Genomic DNA, 24,299 nt, shown 5'->3' on the forward strand with positions numbered 1-24,299 from the left:
TAGATTATATGATGTCTCATTTGCTAAAGATTTTTTTCCCCTAAAACTACCATTTTTAAAACTTCATCATTCCATTTCCACTTGTCCTGATTTAAAGATAACAAAAAGAAATATCCCTTAAAGCAATATTAACCTCAAAACATACATAATCAAACAAAATGGTTGGATTGCTGTGGCTCAATTTCCCAATTTGTCTTCCAGAAGGCTTCACATTTTCCTTGGTTAGACGCCTACAAGAGGAGAAAAAGGTGGCACGGATCATCTTAATTAAGTCATTTCCCTCACAATGTTGACAGCTTTATTGTATCATAAAAACAAAAACAAAAGAAAAAACAGGTATTTCCCAAGTATCTAAAATAGATCTATGTAAACAACCAAATTCTTCATATACTTTACTGTAGGCCTTAGGCTATTTTGATTAGGCATTCTACCAAAGGATATTAAGATTTTATATTGATGCTTAACATTTGTAATATACACATTTCCATTTTACAGTAAGTCTAATAAGCAAAAACTCCTAATGTACTCTACAAGCACATAAAACTCTTGTAGCAAATCAGAATTATTTTAGATTTAGATGGGCTCATTTATCAGCTTAGGGATTAAAATACAAAATTTAGTGTAATGCAATGAAATACCTCATACCATCTGTCTCAGTTACCCTAATAGAGTAATAGCTAATGCCACATTCCTTGATATAGGAAGTTCTCTGGTTTTCATGTAAATAATTTTTGAAAGGAAACCATTTCTGAAAAATCAATTCTACTCCTTTTCTTCCTCTTTAATTCTTCCTCTGCTCAGTATTCTTTTACTAACATTCTGGAAAACTTACATCTATGAAATGCTTACAGCTCAAAATTATTACACAGCATCTTAAATTCTTCTGACATTACATAATACATCTACAAACTTAAAGGGGCACCTGGTGGCTCAGTGGTTAGGCAGCTGACTCTTGATTTCGGCTCAGGTCATGATCTCACGGTCCTGGGATCAAGCCCCATGTTGGGCCGTGTGCGGAGTGTGAAGCCTGCTTTGGATTCTCTCTCTCTCTCTGCCCCTCCCCTGTTTGTGCTCTCTCTCCTTTCTCTCTCTCAAAATAAATAAATAAACTTTAAAAACAAATCTAGGAACTTAAAAAGCTGACAACTGAAAGCTTTCTAGAATGAAAATACAGTATGATGAAGCAAATAATGAATTCAGTTGATAGTTCAAAGAATGGAACAATTCTGGAAGTAACAAACTTAATTAAGAAATTTCTTATGACAAAACTGACCCATCAATCAAAATTATTTCATCATCAACTGCTTCCCTTTCCCATTCTCCATGGCCCAGTTTCCCTTTTCCCCCACAGAAGAGAGATCTGTCAAGTTTTAAACTTTGGCTATACTCTGCTCCACCTTCAAACTTACTACCACCTGTCCTTACTTCTGAGCCTACTATTTCAAGTGGTCATCCTACTGCCAAAGCAAACCCTTCTTCTCTATACTTTTTATCCCATTCCCTTCTGCCTCCACCCTGGAGAGAAAAAAAATAAAAATAAAAATAAAAATAAAAATAAAAATAAAAATAAAAATAAAAGGAATAGATTCTTGATTTTGTCTCCCCCTCAAGCTACCACGCACGGCGTCTGGCATATGGAACACAATCAGTGAGCATTTGTGGAATGAATTACTGAATGCCTTACAGCAAATTCATTTTTTAAACAGTAATCAAAATTTGTGAAATTCTGCAAGTAATAAATTAATATATTCCCTTCCCAACATACAAACTTCAATCAATACCAAAATCATATTGTTCAAGCCTGGTGAAATAGTTACAACTAACAAATACAACAAAAACCCAAGTACATTAAAAATTCTACACATATCCTTCTGTGATAAATATTTTTATTAATCAATTCATTCTTATTAATGTCTTCTATGACAGGCAAAGAGCTAAGCACTAGGAATACAAGGATGAATAATAGCTCCTGCTCTCAAGCTTAGTCCAGCTGGGGAGACAGAGTCAACCTATTTTTTACATTTTACATTCTCTAACAAGTACAGCAAATTACAGAACAGTACTAATTATATGCTATCAATAGTACAAAAAGGGAGAACAGTATCTTTGTATTCACCTGTATACACATAAAAATATCTGGAAGAATAAATGAGAAAGTAAACAGTGGCTCCTTTTTTCCTTTAGGAGGACTGAGTGGATGGGGGTAGGGTGTGAGACTTCTTACTATCTACCTTTTTGTATTTATTGAAATTTAAACAATGTGCATGTATAAACTATTCAGAAGATTAGATAATTATATAAAAGGCAAATAATCCTAGCCATGTATCTCAGTGGTATGATAGCATCACATGCATATGGGACAGTGGTGGTGCAAATATAGAACAGTCGATTGTGCTTGGCAGTATGTGCTACGGAAGGCTTCATGAGATGGTTAACACTGGAGCCCACCCTCCAAGGATGAGGTCATAGTTAGGGAGGAAAAAGAGGTAAGGGAAAACCTGTACCAACAAAAGAAACGAAAAACATATGCAAAGATAAAGAGGACCACAGCACACTGAGGGAAACTTAACTGGACTCAGTACGGTTGGAGGTAGAATTGGCAGGGAAAGAGGTTGGAAATGGGGAGGGACAGATCACAAAAGATGTCTCACATCACCACACCATAAAGGCTGACACATCGTAATCTGCAGGCAATGGTTAGTCACCAAGGGATCTTGAAGAAACAATAAATACAAGGCACCATAATACTCCAGATAAAAGAAATGAGTTATAGTGGCAGTACAGAGTGGAAGAGACAGATTCAAGAGATTTGGTAAGATCTAATATACAGTTGACCCCTGAACAACATGGAGATTAGGGGCAATAACCCCCAACTGTTGAAAATCTGTGTATAATTTTTAACTCCCCCAAACCTTAACTACAAATAATAGCCTACTGTTGACCAGAAGCCTTACCAATATAACATAAAGAGCCGATTAACACATATTCTGTGTATTACACACTGTATTCTTACAATAAACTAAAGAAAACGCTATTAAGAAAATCATAAGGGAAACAATTACAGTACTGTATTGTATTTATCAATACTGTTAAGTTTACATCATCTATTTACAAGGTGAACAGTCTGTCAGTACCTACATCAGTATTATCTTACATGATATAAAACACTGTAGATGTAGGTACTAACACTAGACATCAAAAATGAAAAGATAATGTGGAAAAGAAATTCATATTCATTCACAGGTATAATGATTCATACACTGATAATGAAACAGCAGCAATATGATTGGTTTTATGACAGCCTAGTATAATCGATACAATTGCTTCATGGTAGCCTAGCCTATAGACTAATGAATGAATCATTATAAAATTTTAATGGCATATAGCATTACACTCATATTCATAATACAGTATTGGAAACACTGTTACATTTATTTAGAAAACCACTTACCTGTGATGATAGGCTGATATGCAGTTTGTCCAATTACAAGAGAAAGGCATACTACAGTAATAACAATTCTTTGAAAGCAAAGTTGTAAACCAGTAAGAAAACGAACACATTATTAATGTTGTTAAATATCATTCACCGAATGCCTACGTAAGGACAGCCTATCCATTTCCATATAAGTCTTACACACAATGTCCTACATGATGAGGACAGAAAAACGTCTCTTATAGTTCTTCCCACAGGGTTAGATTTTCATACAGAGACACACACAACAGGTAAGTTTCTTAACTGTATCACAGGATGATTATTAGTGGAAGTGGATCATCATGAAGTCTTCATTCTCGCTGCCTTCGCACTGAGTAGGCCGAAGAGGAGGAGAAAGAGGAATGGTTGGCGTTCTTGCTGTCTCAGGGATGGCAGGGTGGAAGAGGCGGAGGAGGTGGAAGGGAGGCAGCTGAGGCAGGCACACTCAGTGTTACTTTATGGAAGTACATGGTAATTTGCCTGACTTTTTTGCTTTTCCACTTTAAAAATGTTTCAATGTGATACCCATTCTTCTCCCACTATTTGCTTTAGGTTCAGTGCCCATATCATAGAAGGGTCCATGTCATAAGAGAAGTCAGAAGCAATCTTGAATAATCAGAACCTTCTGCCAGACTGTCTAAGGTCAATCTGTTTTCTGTCACTGCTTCTTCTACATCTTTTTCTTCATCTTGCATTCATTCAGAAGCACTCATCTCCATCAAGTCATCTGCTATGTGGTGTCTAATAGCTCTTGAATTTCTGAAAATCCAGATCTTGAAACCATTTACTCCCAACCTTTTTTGCCATACCCACAATCTCTTTCATGATTTCCTTGACTGGTTCTGTCATAAATCCTGTGAAGTCACATACAACATCTGGACACAGTTCCCCCCCTCCCCCATCAGAATTCATTATTTTGGACTTGATAGCTTTTACAGCTTTTCTGCAACAATCATGGCATCTTCAATGGTGTAATTAATTCTTCCAGAATTTCATAATGTTCTATTGGGGTTCTCTTTCATAGTGTTCACAATCCTTTCCATAAAGTACTGTGTGTAATGAGTCTTAAAGGTCCTTATGACCCCCTGATTTAGAGGCTGAACTAGAGACACTGTGTTTGAGGGCAAGTAGACCATTTTGGCACCTCTGGTGTTGAATTCTTGGGGTTCTGGGTGGCCAAGGGCACTGTCCAATATGAAAAGACCTTTAAATTTTTTTATTATTATTTATTTGAGAGGGGGGGGGGGAGAGGGAGAGAACGAGAACTAACAGGGGAGGGGCAGAGAGAGAGGGAGACACAGAATCTGAAGCAGGCTCCAGGCTCTGCTCTGACAGCAGAGAGCCGGATGCAGGGCTTGAAACCATGAACTATGAGATCATGACCCAAGCCGAAGTCAGACGCCCAACCAACTGAGCCATCCAGGCACCCCTGTTAAAAGAACTTTAAAAGTCAGTCTTACTGCAAGGTATTTCCCAACTTCTGGGACAAAGCCCTGATCAATTGAATCAACTGAACCAGTTGATCTGAATCAATTGATTGATTCAACCAATCAACTGAAAAGATTGGATTGATTCAATCCAGAAAAAGAGGCTGTTGTCCAGGCCTTCTTGTTGTACAACCAAAAGACTGGCACTTGATGTTTATCTTTTCCCTTCGAGGCTCAAGTGCTAGCAGCTTTATAGATAAGGGCACTCTAGATCATAAACCTAACTGCATTTGCACAAAACAGTAGAGTTAGCCTATCACTTCCTGCCTTGAATCCTGGTACTTGCGCCTCTTCCTTAAGGTCTTTTGTGGCTTTATTTTCCAGAATAGGGTAACTTTTGTCTGCATTAAAAACCTGTTCAGGGGTCGCCTGGGTGGTTCAGTCAGTTAAGCATCCAACTTCAGCTCAGGGCATGATCTCGTGGTTTGTGAGTTCAAGCCCCGCATTGGGCTCTGTGTTGACAGTTCAGAGCCTGGAGCCTACTTTGGATTCTGTGTCTCCCTCTATCTCTGCCTTCCCTTGCTCATGCTCGCTGGCTCTCTCTCAAAGATAAACAAACATTAAAAAGTTAAAAAAAAAAAAAAAACCTGTTTAGGCAGATATCCCTTCTCCATGATTTTTTTTTTTTTTGAGTTTAACTTTATTTATTTTTTGAGAGAGAACTAGAGAGCAAATGGGGAAGGGGCAGAGGGAAAGGGAGGATCCACGCTGTCAGCACAGAGCCCCATGCAGGGCTCAAACTCACGAACAATGATATCATGACCTGAGCCGAAGTCAAGAGTCAGATGCTTAACTGACTGAGCCACCCAGGTGTCCCTCAGTGATTTTCTTAAAGGCGTCTGGGAACTCATCTACTTTCTGCCTCTTGGTCAGCAGAAACCACTTCTCCTGTTATCTTGACATTTTTTTAAGCCAAACATCTCTAAAATTATCAAACCATCCTTTGCTGGCAATAAATTCTCCAGCTTCAGATCCTTCACTTTCCTATATCACAAAATGACTTGGCATTTTCTCAAATATTAGAGTCTATACATATTTCTTCCTTATGGTAATCCTGCACCCATAAAAACAGCTGCATTTTCAATATAAGATCAAAAAATATTTCACAAAAAGTACAAATTTTTCACATCTGCTCATATAGCTGTAGCAATGGCTTCATGAATTACCCCCCCCCCCCCCCCCGCCGCACCTTTTTTTTAAAACAATGATCCTTAGGGGTGCCTGGGTGGCTCAGTCAGTTAAGCATTTGACTTCGGCTCAGTCATGGTCTCATAGTTTGTAGGTTCGAGCCCCACATCGGGCCCTGTGCTGACAGCTCAGAGTCTGGAGCCTGCTTCAGATTCTGTGTCTCCCTCTCTGTCTGCCCCTCCCCTGCTCCTCACACTCGGTCTCTCTCTCTCTTTCTCTCTCAGAAATGAATAAACATTTAAAAAAATTTTTTAAAACAGTCCTTAGGCTGGATTCATTTATCTTGAAATGGCGGATACCTGAGCCACAGACCTCAATCTATGGTACACATTAAGCAATTTTTTCTTGTAATGTCATGACTCTGCTCCACTTGGGAGCACTTCTGGCAGCACTAGAGGCAATTCATATGGGTCCCAGGCTGTTATGTAAGGCTTATGATATTGCAATAAGCACGAAAAATACATAAGAACCATGAGACATCACTTTTTATGGCAATAACACAATTTACTGGAGAGAGAAACTGCTCAGAGATGATTAGCACCACACAGTGTTTTAAGCGGGTACTCACAACACTTGAGCTCACTGCATAGCAACAGGAGGTGGCTACGAAATTATTACAATGGTACACTAGGTACTATAGTTAGTTTTATGCAGTTATGACTTAATACTAAATCTTTACATTCGTTTACATGTCTCTTAACTACAAATGGCACCATGTATGGTCTGTTAAGTATACATATAAGTTTTGATAAATTTTAACTTTTTATAATAGATTTGTGTATATTCTATGGTAGCAAATGATAAAAGACTAGTATCTACTAGTCATATTTTATGCATTAAAGACATACCTTTTTCTTAACTTTTTCAATATTTCTACGTTATGTGATTTGTAAGTTGTTCCAAATCTCCAAAAAATTTTCCAATATATTTACTGAAAAAACAATCCACATATAAGTGAACCTGCATAGTTCAAACCGATGTTGTTCAAGGGTCAACTGTATTATTAAATAATCCCTATAAAGCACATAGTGCAGGGCCTCACACACAAATATTAATGGCTCCATAAACATTAGCTTAGCTGCTGTTGTTAAGCTAGAAACTTTACTTGGGGAAATCTTAAGACCGAACTCTTTTGGAAGGACCAATTCTAGTATCTCCTTCCATGCCTTCCCCAACTTCCCAAGGGTGAAATAATTCACTCTCTTCTCTATCTTCTCAAAGAACATTATACATACTATATAACAGCAACTATTAGATCTGATTGTGATTGTGCACACACTTGTTTCCCCAGCAGACTGTAGCCAGGGACGATATCAGTGGGCATAAACACTATCATTGCATACTGTTGGATCTAGTTAAACTAGAGAGTGAACTATTTTAAATCAGAATAACCATACCACTGCACAAACATTAAAGAAACGACAATCAATAGCCTTGCTGAAAACACTTGCAATATAGCAGTGTATTTAGTATACAAACCAACTCTAATCTGAAGTATATGATGTTGATGATTAAATTTCAGTTTACCAAGGTAAAATAATATCACTCTTATGTTTTTAATGACATGAAAATAAAGCACACAAATGAAAAAAATAAAAACTTTCAAAAGTTGACTCAAAGAAATAGTTCTGCATAATTCCATTAGATCTTCCAAAAAAGAAAAATCTTCATTATAGTAACTTCTGGCAGAGGAAATTTCAAGAACTTTGATCACCTTGTACAAGTCATTAAATGTCTTACGCAAATTGGGCAAAAGCCATAGTAGGCTGTCCTTTAAAAAAAGACTCATCATTAAAGAGGATTATTGGATTTTACAGCTATGCAAACATGACAACTATAAAAACTTAGTAGTCAAAATGAGCTAAAAAAACCCACAAAAACTGATAGTCATTCTATCTGCAGTATATCATAAACTATGCCATTAGCACATACTCCTGGGCTTCCTCAGAATTGAGACTCAGACATAAGTTGGTTAAAAGAAAGTAAATTAGACTCAGATATACATTAGATTAATATGAAGAAAAATAAATGAAAACTTACTTCATGATATATTTGGCTCTGTCTATTGTTTGGGCCTTAACTTTTACTAAAAGTGGGTGACTATTATAAGTTTCATTCTTCCACTGGCCATACAGACGATACCTTAAAAAACAATGAAATGAAGAATTAGGAAAAGTTAAACACTCAGAGGCTAATGCACTAGAATAGTAGTGAAAAATATAAAAATTTATGTATTTACCTATGCTGATAGGGAAATGTTTTAAACATTCCCCATAGTTCCTCAGACATACAAGCATTGCAGTCCATCAAAGAAAGAGATGGAAGTAGTACCTGGTCAGTAATGCTAAGTAAACAGCTAAGGATAACTTCCTACGAAGAAGGGAGGAAAAATTATTTCAGTAAAAGGTCCATATTAATCCCCCCCAAAAGAAAAAACAAGTTTATGCCAGCCTTGGAAAAACTTTCATTCCTTCCTCTCATAAAACACACCTAATTCCCCACACTATCACTGTCCTTTTCACAATGGATATTTGTGTTTCTCCATCTAAGAAAGCAATGAGGTGAGGTAAGGAAAGGGGCAGCAAGAGAAGGAGGGACTCATTAATCCCTCTTCCCTTCTCAACATGGTAATCTTCCAAAACAGGAACTGTCAATCTTAAACGATAACTGTATGATATTCCAAAAGCTCTATCCAGCATGTAGAGTACAAAATATTCACATAGGTGATTAAAGTCTGACCACAGTAAAATTTACAGTATGCTATACATAGACAAATATCAGACACATTGGATTTTTCTTGTCTCTTACCGTTTTCTCTTTATCTTCTTGTTTGCTTCCATCAGACTGAAACTAAAATTAAAAATAACTATAAATAAAATGCAAAAAGGTTAAGATTATGATGTCACAATTTAGCTTCTAATGTGAAAAAATTAACTTGTACATGATTGTGAATTATTTCCTTACTTTTTAAACAAATGTAGATTTTAAATATAGCCAGCGTTACCAATTAACATTTAAAAATTTCACCTATATTTCTAACTTCCAAATTATTTTGCAACATTCATGAATTTTAAATGTCAATTTCATAAGCCAATTCTTTTCTCAACCTCATTATCAAAAACCAAAGCATCCTAAAACTGATCTAAGTATTTATTGTAAGATTGTATCCAGCACAACTCAGTTTATAATGCATTTGCATTTTTCCATCCAGAAGTTCTGGTTTTCCGCTACAGAATTAGTAAAATCTAAGACTAAAACATTAACAACAACAAAAAATTTAACCGAAAGCAATTTAAACCATGTTTCAATTCACCATTACTTAAACTCTCAATGAGAAATAAGCCCAAAATATTAATAACAAAGACAAAACCATTGCCTAAGTTGGACAGAATGAAAAAACCTGGGTCATTTTGTATCAATGATTTGCAGGTGGACCACTGAAGTGTCATGTTTGATGCTGATGCCGTCCATTCATTCAAAACGAAATAGTGAGTAATACTTGTGTGTGTATAAGCAGCTGGACAGTTGGGAGGACCATGCAAAGGCCAAAAGGACAACTGAAGCACTGATAATCAAGGACAATCTAGATTTCTGGGAAGGATTTAACTCAATACCAAGTGAGGGAAGAGGAAAAGCTAACAGGCAGCTAACAAGCTTATTATTTTCTTGGCAGAAACGGGTGTTTTGTGCATCTACGTTTTCATACTTGAGTAATTTAATGGGTATCACTACAGAGAAGCCTAACTTCTGTGCAACATTTTCACTTAAGACTAATTCCAGGAGACTGCCATGTCACCTTGAAGGGAAAACATACACAATCCTTTTTTTTAATCAACAGTTTAAAAAGATATGGTTCCCTTTCACAGAAACAAATGTTAAGTCAATATATTTCCTGGTCAGCAAATAAGGATCAGGTTATGAAGGAGTGGCCTGACAGAAAACAAAGTAATAGCTGCTTAGGTTTTGTTGGTGGACTGGGGGTGGGTAATTCTGGTGGCATATTAGGTGTATAGTGGGAGGCAGAAATAAGGGTATGTCATAACTGGAAGAACTAGGTGGGGATAAAAGCTACTCCTTTTCTAGTATACTATGATTCTAATAAAGCTACATGTAGTTTCCTCCATAGAAATAAAAAATTTTCTTACAGTATTACTAAACTGTCCTAATTCCCTTACTATTTAAATTTCTAATGTCTATGTCAATTCTGTAGATTGCATAACCAGGAAAATTTGACAAAGACAAAAAAAAAATGGAAAGTACAATGTAACTATCGAGAAGAGCACTGAGAAAGATTTCTATCAAAGGCTAACTACAACAAAGATGAACAAAAAAAAAAAAATCAAAAGGTACATGCAAGTAAAAGTAATTTCCTTTTGTTTGGTAAGAATGTAAACACACATTAGACTCCCCTGATGCTTTTTCTTTTAGTTTAATTTGCTGTTTAATTCAGTGTAAATAAAAAACTCTCCATTCCCACAGTACAACACTAGAGTTTTATTGAATGGCCAGCCCAGGAAGAAATGGGAGGAAGAAAGGGGGGTGGACAGAAGACATCCACCTCATTCATTCATTTACTATGTGCCAGACACCGGGAATTCAAAGATGAACAGAGTTCCTATCTTTGAGAAACTGACAAAGACAGTTCCTATCTTTGACAATCTCTTGAAGATCAAAAGTAAGGCTTGCCAATGTACTATTAGGAGCTGAATTTTTAAGTCTGAATAAAATCAAGCACTCATAATTATGCCGAGACAAACTATCAGCTATAAATGGCCCCAAGCAGGTTCCATTCTTGCCCTTGAAGAGGGAGCAGATGACAGGACTGCATAACAAAACTGGGCACAAAAAGAATGTAGGTCCACCAAGAGGGGGCTTCTGGAGAGTAAAGAAAGCAAGCTTGGGAAAACATTGTAGATTTAATTAGATAAATTACTTTTATTACCAACGACCTATTTTTAGTACCTCTAACCTGTGAATATTTGAAATGCTACTTTAGACTATATTTAAGGAGGAAAAAAGTAAAATACTGAAGTTTGTGACTAGATTTCAACCTGAAGCTACATCTAAGTAAATTATGACCCTATTTTCACCTTCCTTATTTTTCTCATTCTTATTAACTACCATTTATTGAGTACTATGTGCCATACACTAGGCTAAGAACTTCACATTTGTGTCTTAAAACTATCGGGAAAATCATTTTGCTAGAAAGGATCCAAATAAGACCCACGAAAATAACTTAGAAATAGGAAAATATAACCTATAGGTTAAAAGTTACAGGAACACGGGTTTACTGAGCCTGGAGAAGAGAGAACTGAATTGCCTTTCAATGTTTTGGTTCAGAGCTTTGTTTTTATTTTTTGATCAGAAACTCTTAAATCGTTATAAAATGCTTAGAAATAATCAGTAATATTGATACTACATAATTTCTGAAAACAGAGATACTAAAGGAAAAACTTCTATCTTCCAACACACTTCATTTTTAATCAATCCAAATCTGTACTAAGACTGCAAATCTGTACCAAAGAATTAATAATATGGTCACCTATACACAGAATGACCACATGTGCTCGTTCTTTTTACCCCAGCATAAGTAACGGCACAACCTTTCTATCCCGTGTGTCCTGGTTTAAACAATAAAGCACATGGTCGCCCTACCTACCACATGCGTAGCATTCAAACTGCAGTAAATGGACTTGTGGGAGTGGTTTAAACATGAAAATATAGCAAACAAAATGCTAAATAGCTATACTTGGTTCCATAAAATTTGCCCCCAAAAGTAATTACTTTGGCTAAAATGCTGATTATGACATGAAACTGTGCTGTTTTACACAAGCATAGTTCTAACAAGCTATGTGTAAAAATGGGTATTTTCAGTGCACTTAATGAATAGGAGTATGTGATTTATTTAAATGAATTCTCTTTATAAATGGAGTTCATAACAGAAGTCTTTTGTAAAACAAAAAATTGCCTTGTAAATCTATCTTTAGGGAAAATTAAGGTTTTCATATTGAATTTATTTAAAGGAATATGCCCCCATGTTTTAGTTTCTATTTCCCCAAAAGCAGACTCTATTCAAAGTGCTGCCATAGTTTATTTGGGAAGTAATCCTAGGAACTCCCAGTGGGAAATTATTCCTGTGGTTTAATGGGAGCTTAATCCCACTGGGGACTTAGAGGGTCTGTGTAGAAATACATTTTAGGATTATCCCATCTCAAGGCATGATACTTATACACCAATTCCTATCATTTCACTGGTTGAGAGCTAGGGAGAGGAAATGAGGTGAGTTAGTTCCCCAGCAATTCTAGGACACCAATTTCTATACTGCTTACACAGGCTCCCAGGGCCAGAAAAGCCCTCATACAAAAGACCTGCAGGTGTCAGCAGTTGAAAATTGGGCTGGTATACACCAAAATGTTAAGGACCTGGCATAAGAGCCAAAGGATTACAGACAGAATCAAACAGCATCCGCAGAGACGAATGGCCAAACCTCTAAGAGATGAGAGTTTTTCACAAATGTTTTTTATGTTTATACACTTTGAATTTTTTTTCTGAAACTGAACACTGAAGTTCAATTTCAGAAAACAGTCTTTGAGAGGAGGCACGGGGGTTGTTGACTCAATTGCTTACAATGTGCGTTTGATACACACTAAAAATTCCATCTTCTTTCTTGTATAAAATATACTCTTAAAATTATACTGTTTGTACATAGTCTACATTTGCCTATTAATAGACTTAATATCTGCCTAGCCTTGTATGTTTATATGTCTCTCTTAAGTAAAAAGCACAGCTAATGGCAAAAATTAAGACCTTATTTGTAATTTATTACCTTAAGTATGATTCTACATCTTGATTAGAACTGTCACATTAAGATACCCAGTAATAGTGAAGGTGACCTTAGTTCAAACCAATTAGTACATGTGACAATATAAGGACAAATATAAACATCCTAACAGTTCTTCCTTGCTCAGCCTCATTAAATAGCAAGGATGTTGTAGATTCAATTTGGTCTCCCAAATGCAGAGTTCATTTGCTTTATATAAGGCTTATAATAGCAAAAGTACACAGAAAAGCTTAACAGACGGTGCCAATGATAGCAGTGTCTCTTCGACAGTAAGAATTATAATGCAAGGTTCTGTCTTAAAAATATTTGTTTAAATATTTTATTTTTTAAGTAATCTCTACACCCAACGTGGGGCTTGAACTCATCACCCCAAGATCAACAGTTGCATGTTCTACCAACTGAGCCAGCCAGGCACCCCTGTCTTAAAAATACCCTTACAATATTTGTATCCACTTAAAGTTGGAAACTGACATGTCCATATACCCTTGACTACTCCACTCCCAAAACCCCAGCAATAAAAATTTCATTTGATGAAAATTTTTGTTACTAATTTATAAATTTCCACAATGGGGGTGGGGGGGTGACATCTGATTACCACCACAATGTAAAGAAGCCAAAGGCATTCCTATATAAAATCAAATCCGCTCTTGTGGGAAATGACGTTGGTACTTTAAAGTAGTACCTATTATTTAAAGATGGAAATAAGGTATATTAACACTGTATTTTTTTATATTTTCTTATTTATTTTGAGAGAGAGGGGAAGGGAGAGAGAAAGAGAGCATGCATGAACACAGGGGAGGGGCACAGAGAGAAAGAGAGAAAGAATCCCAAGCAGGCTCCGTGCTGTCAGCCCAGAGCCCAATGGAACCTGACAGGGGGCTCAATCCCACGAACTGTGAGATCACGACCTGAGCCAAAATCAAGATTCAGATGCTTAGCCAACTGAGTCACCCAGGCACCCCAGTATATTACCACTTTAAAACAAATCATCAAAAGCTAGTGTAGTGACAACTTATAAAAGTAAGTTACAACTTTACTATGTTCTAAGGAATTCATGACAACATTTTTTAACTCTAAATTTGAATACTTAATTAACGTTAGTATCTAATTAGTGTTTAGATCTCATTTGATTCTCATTGCAACCCCAGGAATAGATACGGCAAATTATTACCACTCATCTTTGGCTTTAAAAAAATGACCAGTTTAAGGTCACATAACTAACAAGTAGGTAACAGATCATTCTGATGAAACCTGTTAACATAACAGTCAATGCGTAATGCCTTAATTAATTTGTTTGGGGGACAGCCCTAAATAAAGATTCTTTGTGGGCAAGTTAGGTTCTAAAGTCAATACGTACAACGAAAACTACATATACTTACAATTACCCTTAAAATCTCTTAAATTATCTGTAATGTACACAGACACATTATCTTTCAAGTCCAACACAAGACTGTTTTTCCTCTGTAGTATTAGAAGAAATCACTATAAAATGAACATGGGATGGGAAGATGAAATCACGTGAACATGAAATGAAGTAATTGGCTTGTATTTAGGGGCCATGTCACATGAAAACCCATTACTTTAAAAAATAGACTCCCACTGAATGTGGCAAGAGACCTGAGCAACTGAACCAAACAGAGAGAAAACAAAAATTCTCCAATTCACCCTTACTCCTAGATATACACACCGAGTATTTTGATGGAACAAGTCTGGCCACATTAGCATGATGAAGTACAAGTATGGTATAATTCCACTGTACTTGTACCTTCATCCAAAAGGAATATTAATTTTGGGCTCTAACCTACACTGCCAGGGTAGATCTTCAATTTTGAGAAGCAAAACAAAAAACATCAACACAAAATTCTAAAGTAACTAGTTCCTAGAGTTTTGGAATCAATGGTCTAAGGTAGATTCTGTTCCTAGAAACCCAAATTTTTATTATTAAAAATTTCAAGTTTACATAAAAGTTGAATGGATAGCACACTATCAATAAACACCTATATGCCTACTTTGTAGACTGCCCCCTTTTTTTGACTGACCAAAAAAAAAAAAAAAATAGCAGACATGACATCGCATCTCAAAATAATTCAGTATGCATCTCCTAAAAAGGACATTCTTCCACGTACCACAGTATCATTACCCAGCTATTCCTAATATCATCTAATGCCCAGTCTAAGAATATTCTGACCCTCTCTGACTCTAGGTTTCTCTAAACTTCATCTGTGAATCAACTTAAAGCACTTCGGCTTTTACCAAAGGCCAACATAAGAAACAATGTATAAAGAGCCTGGCCAGACAAATGAATCAAGACGACAGAGTGAAGCATAAACACAGAATTTCTCTCCCCTAATCCCTAATGCAATGAACAAGGTATGTCTTGGTTTTTTTTTTTTTTTTTAAGTTTATTTATTTATTTTGAGGGAGAGAGAAAGAGAACACAAGCAGGGAAGGGGCAGAGAGAGGGAGAAATAGAATCCCAAGCAGGCTCTGCGCTGTCAGTGCAAAAGCCTGACACAGAGCTCAAACTGACAAACTGTGATATCAAGACCTGAGCTGAGATCAAGAAGAGTCAGACAGTTAACCAACTGAGGCACCCAGTTTTCACTGGGTAAAAGTATTCACCACCAACCAAGCAAGAAAAGGGGAAACTATGCTATTAACTTCAAGGGAACACACACACACACACACACACACACACACACACACACACACACAAATTCTGGTAGTAGACACAGTGTGGTATGGCTCCTGCCCTTAACCCAATCCCAGAAGCAGTACAGACCAAGGAAGGTAAGTCAACAAAATCCAGGCAATAAGACATGTAAGATAAGTGAGTAGACTGAGGGAAAACTCTTGTGAATACAAGCCCAGCAGGACTCCAGCAAAGGAAGAACCAGCTGCTAAAGCCCGCCATCTTTCAAAGGAACTGTGCTGAGCTGGCTGAGGGAGTCAAAGCCCAAAGGAGTTGGATACTCACTTGGGCTGGGCATGCCTAGTACAGGATAGGTAAGAGGATCTCAGAAGAGAAAGCAGAGGTACTCTAAACGAGGGTTATACTCAGCCTCACCAAGCTCATCCGCTCTCCTATCATAGGCTAGAGAAAACACTGTAAGAAGAACCCAGTACTCAGACTGTAGCTTGGCGGGGGAGAGGACTGGTCATAAATAAGGCAGGAAAGGTAAGAGGATTCACTCTCACTATATCAGAAAGAAGTTCTGAACACAGCTATACATATTAAGATGAAACAAAATGCTGTAGCTACAATGGAAACATGAATAGCACCCCCCCACACACACACCCCCGTCAAAGAAAGCAAAGTTTGGAGATGAGATACACAGACTGACATAAACACAGAGATTTCAGAGATAAACAAAATAACAAAATACCACTAACAAAGATCTGATTTAAAATAGCAAGGAATTTCAAGAACTAGAAAATTTAGATAACCTACCATTTTTTAATTTCAGACACAGTGTATTTGTATAGGCAGGAGAGTGTGGAGATTTTGAGCTTGGCCTCTGAATCCAGATTGCCTGGATTGAGATCTCAGCCCTGCCCCATGTTAATAATTATGTGACCTAGGATAATTTACTTAACTTAAAGCATAAAGGGTATAGGGCCTGGCACAGAATAAGAGCTCAATATTAGCTATCAATGTCATAAAAAAACTTAATCCATTAACATCAGCTGGATGCAAAAAAAAAAAAGCACCAAGGGACTCTACTATCAAAAAACATTGAAATATGTCAGGTGAGCCACATTAAAGCTATGCTCTGCAATTAAAATTAAGGATAGCAAAATGTGTCTGTCCATTCATACAGAAATCTTCTTTAGGGCTACCCCCTCTTTTAAAGCTGAAATAACGTGTTAGAAATGCAAATTCTCTTCAGTAGGTTCCACCCGAGACCTACTGCATCAGAAATTCTGAGGATGGGACCCAACAATGTGTTTTAAGATGACTTCCAGGTGATTCTAATATATGCTAAAGTTTGAAGATCATTGTACTAGATGGTCCTAATGTGATGTACCTCAAATTTAAGAAATACACAGAGATAAATTATTACAAATAACTGTAGGCTAGAAGACTATTCTGCTAAATGACAGCTGGTAAAAGTATATAACCTATATTTTTAAAATATGCATTATTCATATATACAAGCAACCCTCAAGCTTATAAATAAGAGAACTGTTAAAGAAGTTTACTTGGAACCAAGGTCGCATCTGCCCTCTAGGAACAATCTTGTAAACCTTAGTTAAATTCTTAGCTAGGCAACAAAAGCCTTTTAAACTTGAAAACACAGGACAAATGATTTGTTATAGTGAAATATTTTTATGGGTAAAAATAAACCAAAATTCTAACTCAGATCATTGGAAAGATTCACTTTCCCTACCACAACCTTAGCAATGAGAGAAGACAGATTTCTTCCCACACTGTGATCAAAATAAACATTTTTCCTCTTCCTTTCTGCCCTTCTTCCTCTGCAAAAATAGAGACTGGAGTTAAGGGCAGGCACCAGGCACAACTGTGACAGAACAGAAGTACAGGAGAGCTGCAGTGGAGATGGCAGAGGGGAAGGGTGACCACTCTAGCACCTGCACATCTTGGTAACATTGTATACATTTATGCATATGTCTGTCTACTATAAACTTCCACAAGTCAGTTGTTTGGTCTCCTGCTCACAGGTTTATAATACTTGTAGACAAAGAAAGAATTTCAGAACAAGAGATCTGAACATTAAGATGTTCAGTTAAAGAGAATAGCATTAGTGGGTGAAGGTAAGATGAGAAAGAGGCTGTTGACAGAGTCTCAAAGTATCTCCCCACCAAGATGCATATTAACAACAAAGGAGAAAGAATAATTGTACCCTAGAGAAACCTGGTAGCCCATCACCTTAACCAAGTGATCAATACTAACATCAGCAGTAACGGGACAAATTGACCTCATATGCTTCCCAATATGAGGCATTAGGAAAGACAGGACCCTTTTGTTTTTCTGAACAGGCACTAGTTAACATAACTCATCCCTTTCAGACTATAAGGATTAAGATAATGAAACATCATTATACTTCCTTTCTATACATGTTATACAATAAATGATTTGTATAGTAATAAACTACTTAGCAGATTGCTTTAGTACCTTTACACACTGTATAACTGTGAGCATTAAAAAAAAAAAAAAATCTACCAGCTAAGCAGTAAAAGCCAAATCAAGTATTTCAGGTGTCAAGGGATTAATATACAACAGCTGATAAATTTTGTATACAGTTACTGTTGTCAAAAATTAAAATTAGATGCAATCACCAAACACTGGAGAAAACTGTATTTGTGCTTGTAACAATTTGCAAATCCTTTTGATAGCCTTGTTTTACAATTGAAAATAAATTATGTATTCTTTTCTGCTTCAAGATTTTAAGTTAGGCAAAGATCTCTTAGAACACAAAGAGGAAACCATAAAAGAAAAGTACTACTAAATTAGAATTAATCAAAATTTAAAATTTTGCTCTTCCAAAGACATTTAACATAATGAAAAGGCAAATCAAAGAAATAATAAAAGACAACCCAATTAAAAATGGGTAAGAGATCTGAATAGACAATTTGATATATGATGATTACAAATGGCAAATAAGAACATGAAAAGATGCTCAACATTTCCAATCATCAGGGAAACAAATTAAAAGCACAACAGTACCACCACACACCCATTAAAATGACTAAAATTTAAGAGTGACAATAACAAGTACTGATGAGGATGTGGAGCTATTGGATGTCATATACAGGAATGCAAAATGATACAGACATGTTGGAACAGTTTGGCAAAAAGTTAAACATACACTTACCCATATGGCCCAGCAATCCCATTCCTGGGGAAACAAGAACATACGCCCCCCCCCAAAAAAAGACTTGTACAGGAATATTCATAGAAGCTTTATTTACAATAGCCCCCAACTAGAAACAACCCAAATGCCCACCAACTGGTGAATGCATAAACTCTGATATGTCTGTATAATACTGCTCAGCAATAAAGCTACTGCCACGTGCAACAACTTGCACGAATCTCAAAAGCATTCAGTGAAAGAAACCAGACAGAAAAGAGTACATTCTATACAATTCCATCTATATGAAGCTCTAGAAAAATCAAAACTATAGTGACAGAAAGCTTATCAGTAGTTGCCAGGAACCAGTAACAAAGGGACAGAATTGAAGGCAAGGGGGCAAGAGGGAACTTTCTGGGGTGATGAAAATATTCTCTGTGATTGTGGTAGTGGACACACAACTGTGTTCATTTGTCAACACTCATCAAATTGTACACTTCCAATTGGTGAAGTAAATTGTATGTAAATTATAACTCAAAGCTGATTTTAAAATTTAAAAATAGCAAAAATGGTTACCCTTAGGGTACTGACTAGAAGGGAGTACAAAGGAAACTCTGAAGTACTGGTATTGTTCTATTTTTTCATCCGGGTTGGGGATACCTGGCTGTTTGGTTTGGGGAAAAAAGTCATTGAGGTGTACAATTATGACTTGTGTTATGTTCTGTACATTTTATTTCAACACAAAGTTTACTAGAAAAGAATGGCTCCTCAACAGTCTGACTTCATACAAATAATGACAATGTTCAAAACTGCAGCCAAGAAAATAAATCAGAAGAAAAGGGGATTCAAACAGCAATCACTTGTCCAAAGTATATTTTCCTATGCAGGGGACTTGACTAATATTCTACCTAGATTAACGCGCGCGCACGTGTGTGTGCGCGCGTGTGTGTGTGTGCGCGCGCGCGCATGTGTGTGTGGTTAGGACACGATGGACTTTTCCCCAAACCTTACTCAAAATACACTTTTCTTAAATTAAGTTCACTTTCTTTTTATTCCTAGTGATACACATAACACAAATATACACAGAACACCTTCACTCCAAAATTCAGTTTTCTGCTTGGAAGAAAAAAAAATCTTACTAACCTCTTTCATAAATGACTTGCCTATGCGCACCACTTTTGCAAATAAAATGGGGTCGTGAGAAAGGTGAGGACCAAGGTAACAGAACATATTGAAGACATCTCTCCTCAAATCTTCAAAGCTCTCTGCTTGTTTTGGTGCTCTCTTATTTTGCAAAGCATTAACAGGTGAGCCTTTAGCACCTTTAGGAACGCCAACTCTATAAAAAGAAGCAAAATTTATATGTATACTATGTAATACCCCACTTTAAGTTACCAGTAAGTAAAGCTTTTCTTGCTCAAATTTGCTTTCTACATATCACTTGTGCCTAACTTCATTAATACAGATAATTTATTGGGTAGAAAAAGACAAAAACAATACTCATTTGGAAAAAGCCAGAGCTTAGGGGCGCCTGGGTGGCGCAGTCGGTTAAACGTCCGACTTCAGCCAGGTCACGATCTCGCGGTCCGTGAGTTCGAGCCCCGCGTCAGGCTCTGGGCTGATGGCTCGGAGCCTGGAGCCTGTTTCCGATTCTGTGTCTCCCTCTCTCTCTGCCCCTCCCCCATTCATGCTCTGTCTCTCTCTGTCCCAAAAATAAATAAAAAACGTTGAAAAAAAATTTTTTTAAAAAAAGCCAGAGCTTAGAGAATGTTTCCAATGAACTGCATAAGGAAATCAGAGAAACGCAGATTTCAAGTAACATTTAACATACACTGTATGAATTTGTTCTTAAACTTGGCCAGTATCAGGAATTTGGATATGGGAATGGGGAACAAGGGATGGACCTCAGAGACACTGGAAGATAAAACAGAAAAATATGGATATAACAACAGTGGTTCAAGTAAATAAACATTTCTCAGTCTGGGTTCCCCTACTTAGACTGAGTATGAGGTGGGTGGTGTAGGGAAGGTGAGCAGCATAATGAAAGAAGGTGTCACACTAAAAAGGACAGCATGCCCAGAGTTCTCACCTGCTGAGCAGGTGTCCCGCTGTGGAGTCACAGGGGTCACTCTTTGAGAAGAAGCCTTCAAGGTCCACAGCCCCAGTGGCACTGAAGGCAGCAGCCGGCAGCTACGCACGAGTCACAAGACTGGGGCCTTGGACGCAGGCTCTGATCTGTGGGGCTGAAGCCAGAGCTGCTGCCAGTACTGCTCCTAAGTAACCTGCAAGCAGGCTGAGGGCTAGAGGACGGGTGGATGGACACAGTAACTAGGGATGATGAGAAAGGCTGCACTAGCAATTTTCAGAACAGCAGCCTATATGCCAGGAGAGGTAAGGCAAGCAGAGAGGCAATGTCCTCACTCAGAGCCACTCAACCCAGGACAGAGGGAAATTACACTAAGTAAAAACCTTAGGAATTCTCTGCCCACCCCCAAGAGAGGAGGAAAAGTCAAGAACAGAAGAATGGTGTTTTCACTCTCAATGGAGCACACCCAACCTAGACATCTAAGCTACAATTTTTAGACTGCATTGCAGCACGCATTCTGCACCACCTGGTCTAGACATTAGGAGACAAGTCACTGATTAATACGTATAAGACTGATACGCTCTGAATGGTTCTTACCTTCTAATAAAACATACAGAAGTACTTGCTTGTTTGAGGAGACAAGATAAACATGCAGATTTTTTTGTAGTCCTAAGCTATTTCTACCTCAATGATTAGAAAAGCATATAGTAACATACCTTCGGTAGAGAGGCTCTATAGTTATGTGAATGAGCTTGCAAATAGCAAGGGCTATTAGCTTATGTGAAGCTGCATAGTACGGAGGCATCTGATCCATAATGTTCTGTGCATGCTGCCAATCACCAATCTTCAACAAGGCTTCCAACAAACCAAGTTTTTGGTTGTCAGGCGGCTAAAAATGAACATTATAGTGAAGATCCTCAGAATATAGGCACCAATAAATCTCGGCATTTTTTAATTTAAAAAACTGAGCTAAACACGACAATATTGTATGTCAACAACGGCTGCCACCATGGAAAACGCAGTATTTTCCTGAAAGTAAAATCAAAGTTTTTTTTAGCTATTGAAAAAAACAACAGGGTTTGCTCTTTGATTTAGCAGACCCAGCATGAGAGTTTATAGACCTGGAATTAAATCAAGTTCTATTTAATGCTTTATTGTGCCACAGGAAACTAGAATTCATTCATATTTGAGAATCCCCTTAGGACTTGAGAGACATTAATACACAGAGCACAAATATAGTCATATATTTTACTTAGAATACACTTTGAAATTTGTGTAAGAAAAACATAGCGGCCTCTTTTGGGAAGATGCCAATAAGATTAAAACTAAAACCACCTTTGCAAATTAGTATTCCAAAAACCAGATTTCACTACATTTAAAGTTAATAAATTATTCTCCCATAAGTTGATGAACTATTACAAGTTAAATTTCAAATTCTAAATCCAGAGGACAATGTTAATCTTATAAAAATGAACTATATACCTTCTCTACTTTCTCCTCTTCTTTTTCCTTTTCTTTCTCTCGCTCGTCGATTTTTTCAGAAGACAATACAACCATCGTAAGTTTTCTAACAATTTGCTTAGCTTCTACAATTTCTCGTTTGTGTTCATCCATAATGCAATTATCAGCTGGAAGAAGCTAAAAATGGTTCATTAATGTTTCATAAAATAGCTAATACTGTTTGCACATATAAAAAGCAAACACTATCTTCCCTGAATTGATAAAACTGTAAATAAGGCCTAGCCTATTAATGGCCATGGTTTGCTTTCAAAATAAGCTTCTCTCAATTATTTTCTTATAATCTAACAAAGTTAAGTACCTGAATTTTGTACACCTTTTAAAATCAAGTAGCAGTTCGAAGTTCTTTTGTCTTCTTTCTGTTAGAGGTCCTAAATTAATACAATAATACAACAGTGATGCTTACCATTCAATTTATTAACGTACCCAAGAAAATGTATGCCTGTTCCATGAAAAATATCAGAGTTCCCCTTTAAAAAGTACTTCATAAGGATCCAATTTGGGAGAGGTTAGCTACTGAATTATATGAAGGGGTAAATTTATTTCCTCTAGATGAAAAATCTCAAGTAGAAAAATTATGAACAACTTGACATCTCACTTTTCATTTCCTAATACCTACTATTTGACTTAAGTCACAAACTAGTTTCTAGTTTATTACAAAAGAGAAAGCAGCATGTGTACAGTCAACTCTCCATTATGAAAAAGGATCACGTTATCTCTAGTACAGCCATCTTGTACACATGGAAGATGGTTAATGTAGATATTTCATAAAATAGATAAAAAACCCAGACACAGAAAAATACAGCCAACAAATCGTTATTTACTAGTTTCTTCTAAGCACTCAGTGTTCCTGCCCTCAGAAATGCATAATATATTTCAGTAACTAAGTCTAATGCGAAGTAAATAATCAGTAAACAATGAAAAGAAACATAGTGAAAGATTAAGCTACATATTGCAGACTTCATCCCCATTAGTCAAAAATGGGAGAAAAGTCACTAAGGACTGATGCAAGAAGGTAAGCAAGACTTTTTCTCATTCTTTCTGCTCTCCACTGGCCATCAAACCCATTTTTATTGCTTTACTTATGTACCTGCTGTAGGTCCTCATCTTTTACCTAGATTAATACAACTGTCTCTAAAAATATCCCATTATAATGAACTGTAAGTTTCTTTTTCTTCAACATTTTATTTTTTTAAGCAATCTCTACACCCAATGTGGGGCTCAAACTCACAACCCCGAGATCAAGAGTCACATGCTCTACTGACTGAGCCAGCCAGGCACCCCTGTAAGTTTCTTACAGTACTCTCAATTTCTAGTTTTGTGTATTTTGAGAATATGCAATTAAGTGCATACAAAGTTACAATTGTTTTATCTTCCTAGAGAACACAACTTTATTAATTATGAAGTGACTATCTCTTTTTGCCAAAAAGTTTATTTTGTCTGTAACAGCAATAATTTCCCTGGTATATTTTTCTCACCCTTCTACTTTCAACCTTTATCTGTCCTTAGGTTTTAGAAGTCTCGTGAAAAATAAACAATAAACTGGTTTTTAATCCCATCTCAAAATCTTTGACACCTTAACAGGAACACTTAGGCCACTTGCATTTATTGTCAAACTCAAACATTTCAGTAATAAATCTGTCACCATCTATCATATTTCCATTTGTCCTACCAGTCTATACTTGCCTATAGACTCATACCTGTCTTTGAATTCCCCTTTTACTGACAAATGTTCCATGTTCACAGTTTGTACATCACTTTTCTACTTTAAATCTTGAAGGGCTCTCTACTCCCAACAAGAAAAAATCCGAACTCCTTACTATGGCTCTTAAAAGGCCCTGGAAAGTGTAGCCCCAACCTACTCTTCTCCATCTTCATCCACCTCCCCATAAAC

General features: G+C 36.9%; 1 protein-coding gene across 14 annotated transcripts in view; it reads right to left on the reverse strand.

The window, feature by feature from the left end:
- The window catches only part of THOC2 (THO complex 2), a 113,542-nt gene that overhangs the window by 37,346 nt on the left and 51,897 nt on the right, over positions 1-24,299 (reverse strand). For 8 of the 14 annotated variants that reach the window (XM_043570500.1, XM_043570497.1, XM_043570496.1 and 5 more), the window contains 7 exons: positions 22,370-22,525; positions 21,604-21,776; positions 19,945-20,140; positions 8,956-8,997; positions 8,387-8,517; positions 8,188-8,289; positions 134-230 (listed from right to left, as the gene is read on the reverse strand). In XM_043570500.1, coding sequence (XP_043426435.1) covers positions 134-230; positions 8,188-8,289; positions 8,387-8,517; positions 8,956-8,997; positions 19,945-20,140; positions 21,604-21,776; positions 22,370-22,525 — 897 coding nt within the window. The remainder of the gene's footprint in view (positions 1-133; positions 231-8,187; positions 8,290-8,386; positions 8,518-8,955; positions 8,998-19,944; positions 20,141-21,603; positions 21,777-22,369; positions 22,526-24,299) is intronic. The other 6 variants (XM_043570509.1, XM_043570506.1, XM_043570502.1 and 3 more) reach the window with 1 other exon arrangement.

The sequence above is a fragment of the Prionailurus bengalensis genome, chromosome X (assembly GCF_016509475.1).
Source record: "Prionailurus bengalensis isolate Pbe53 chromosome X, Fcat_Pben_1.1_paternal_pri, whole genome shotgun sequence".
In the NCBI taxonomy this organism is placed as follows: Eukaryota; Metazoa; Chordata; class Mammalia; order Carnivora; family Felidae; genus Prionailurus; species Prionailurus bengalensis.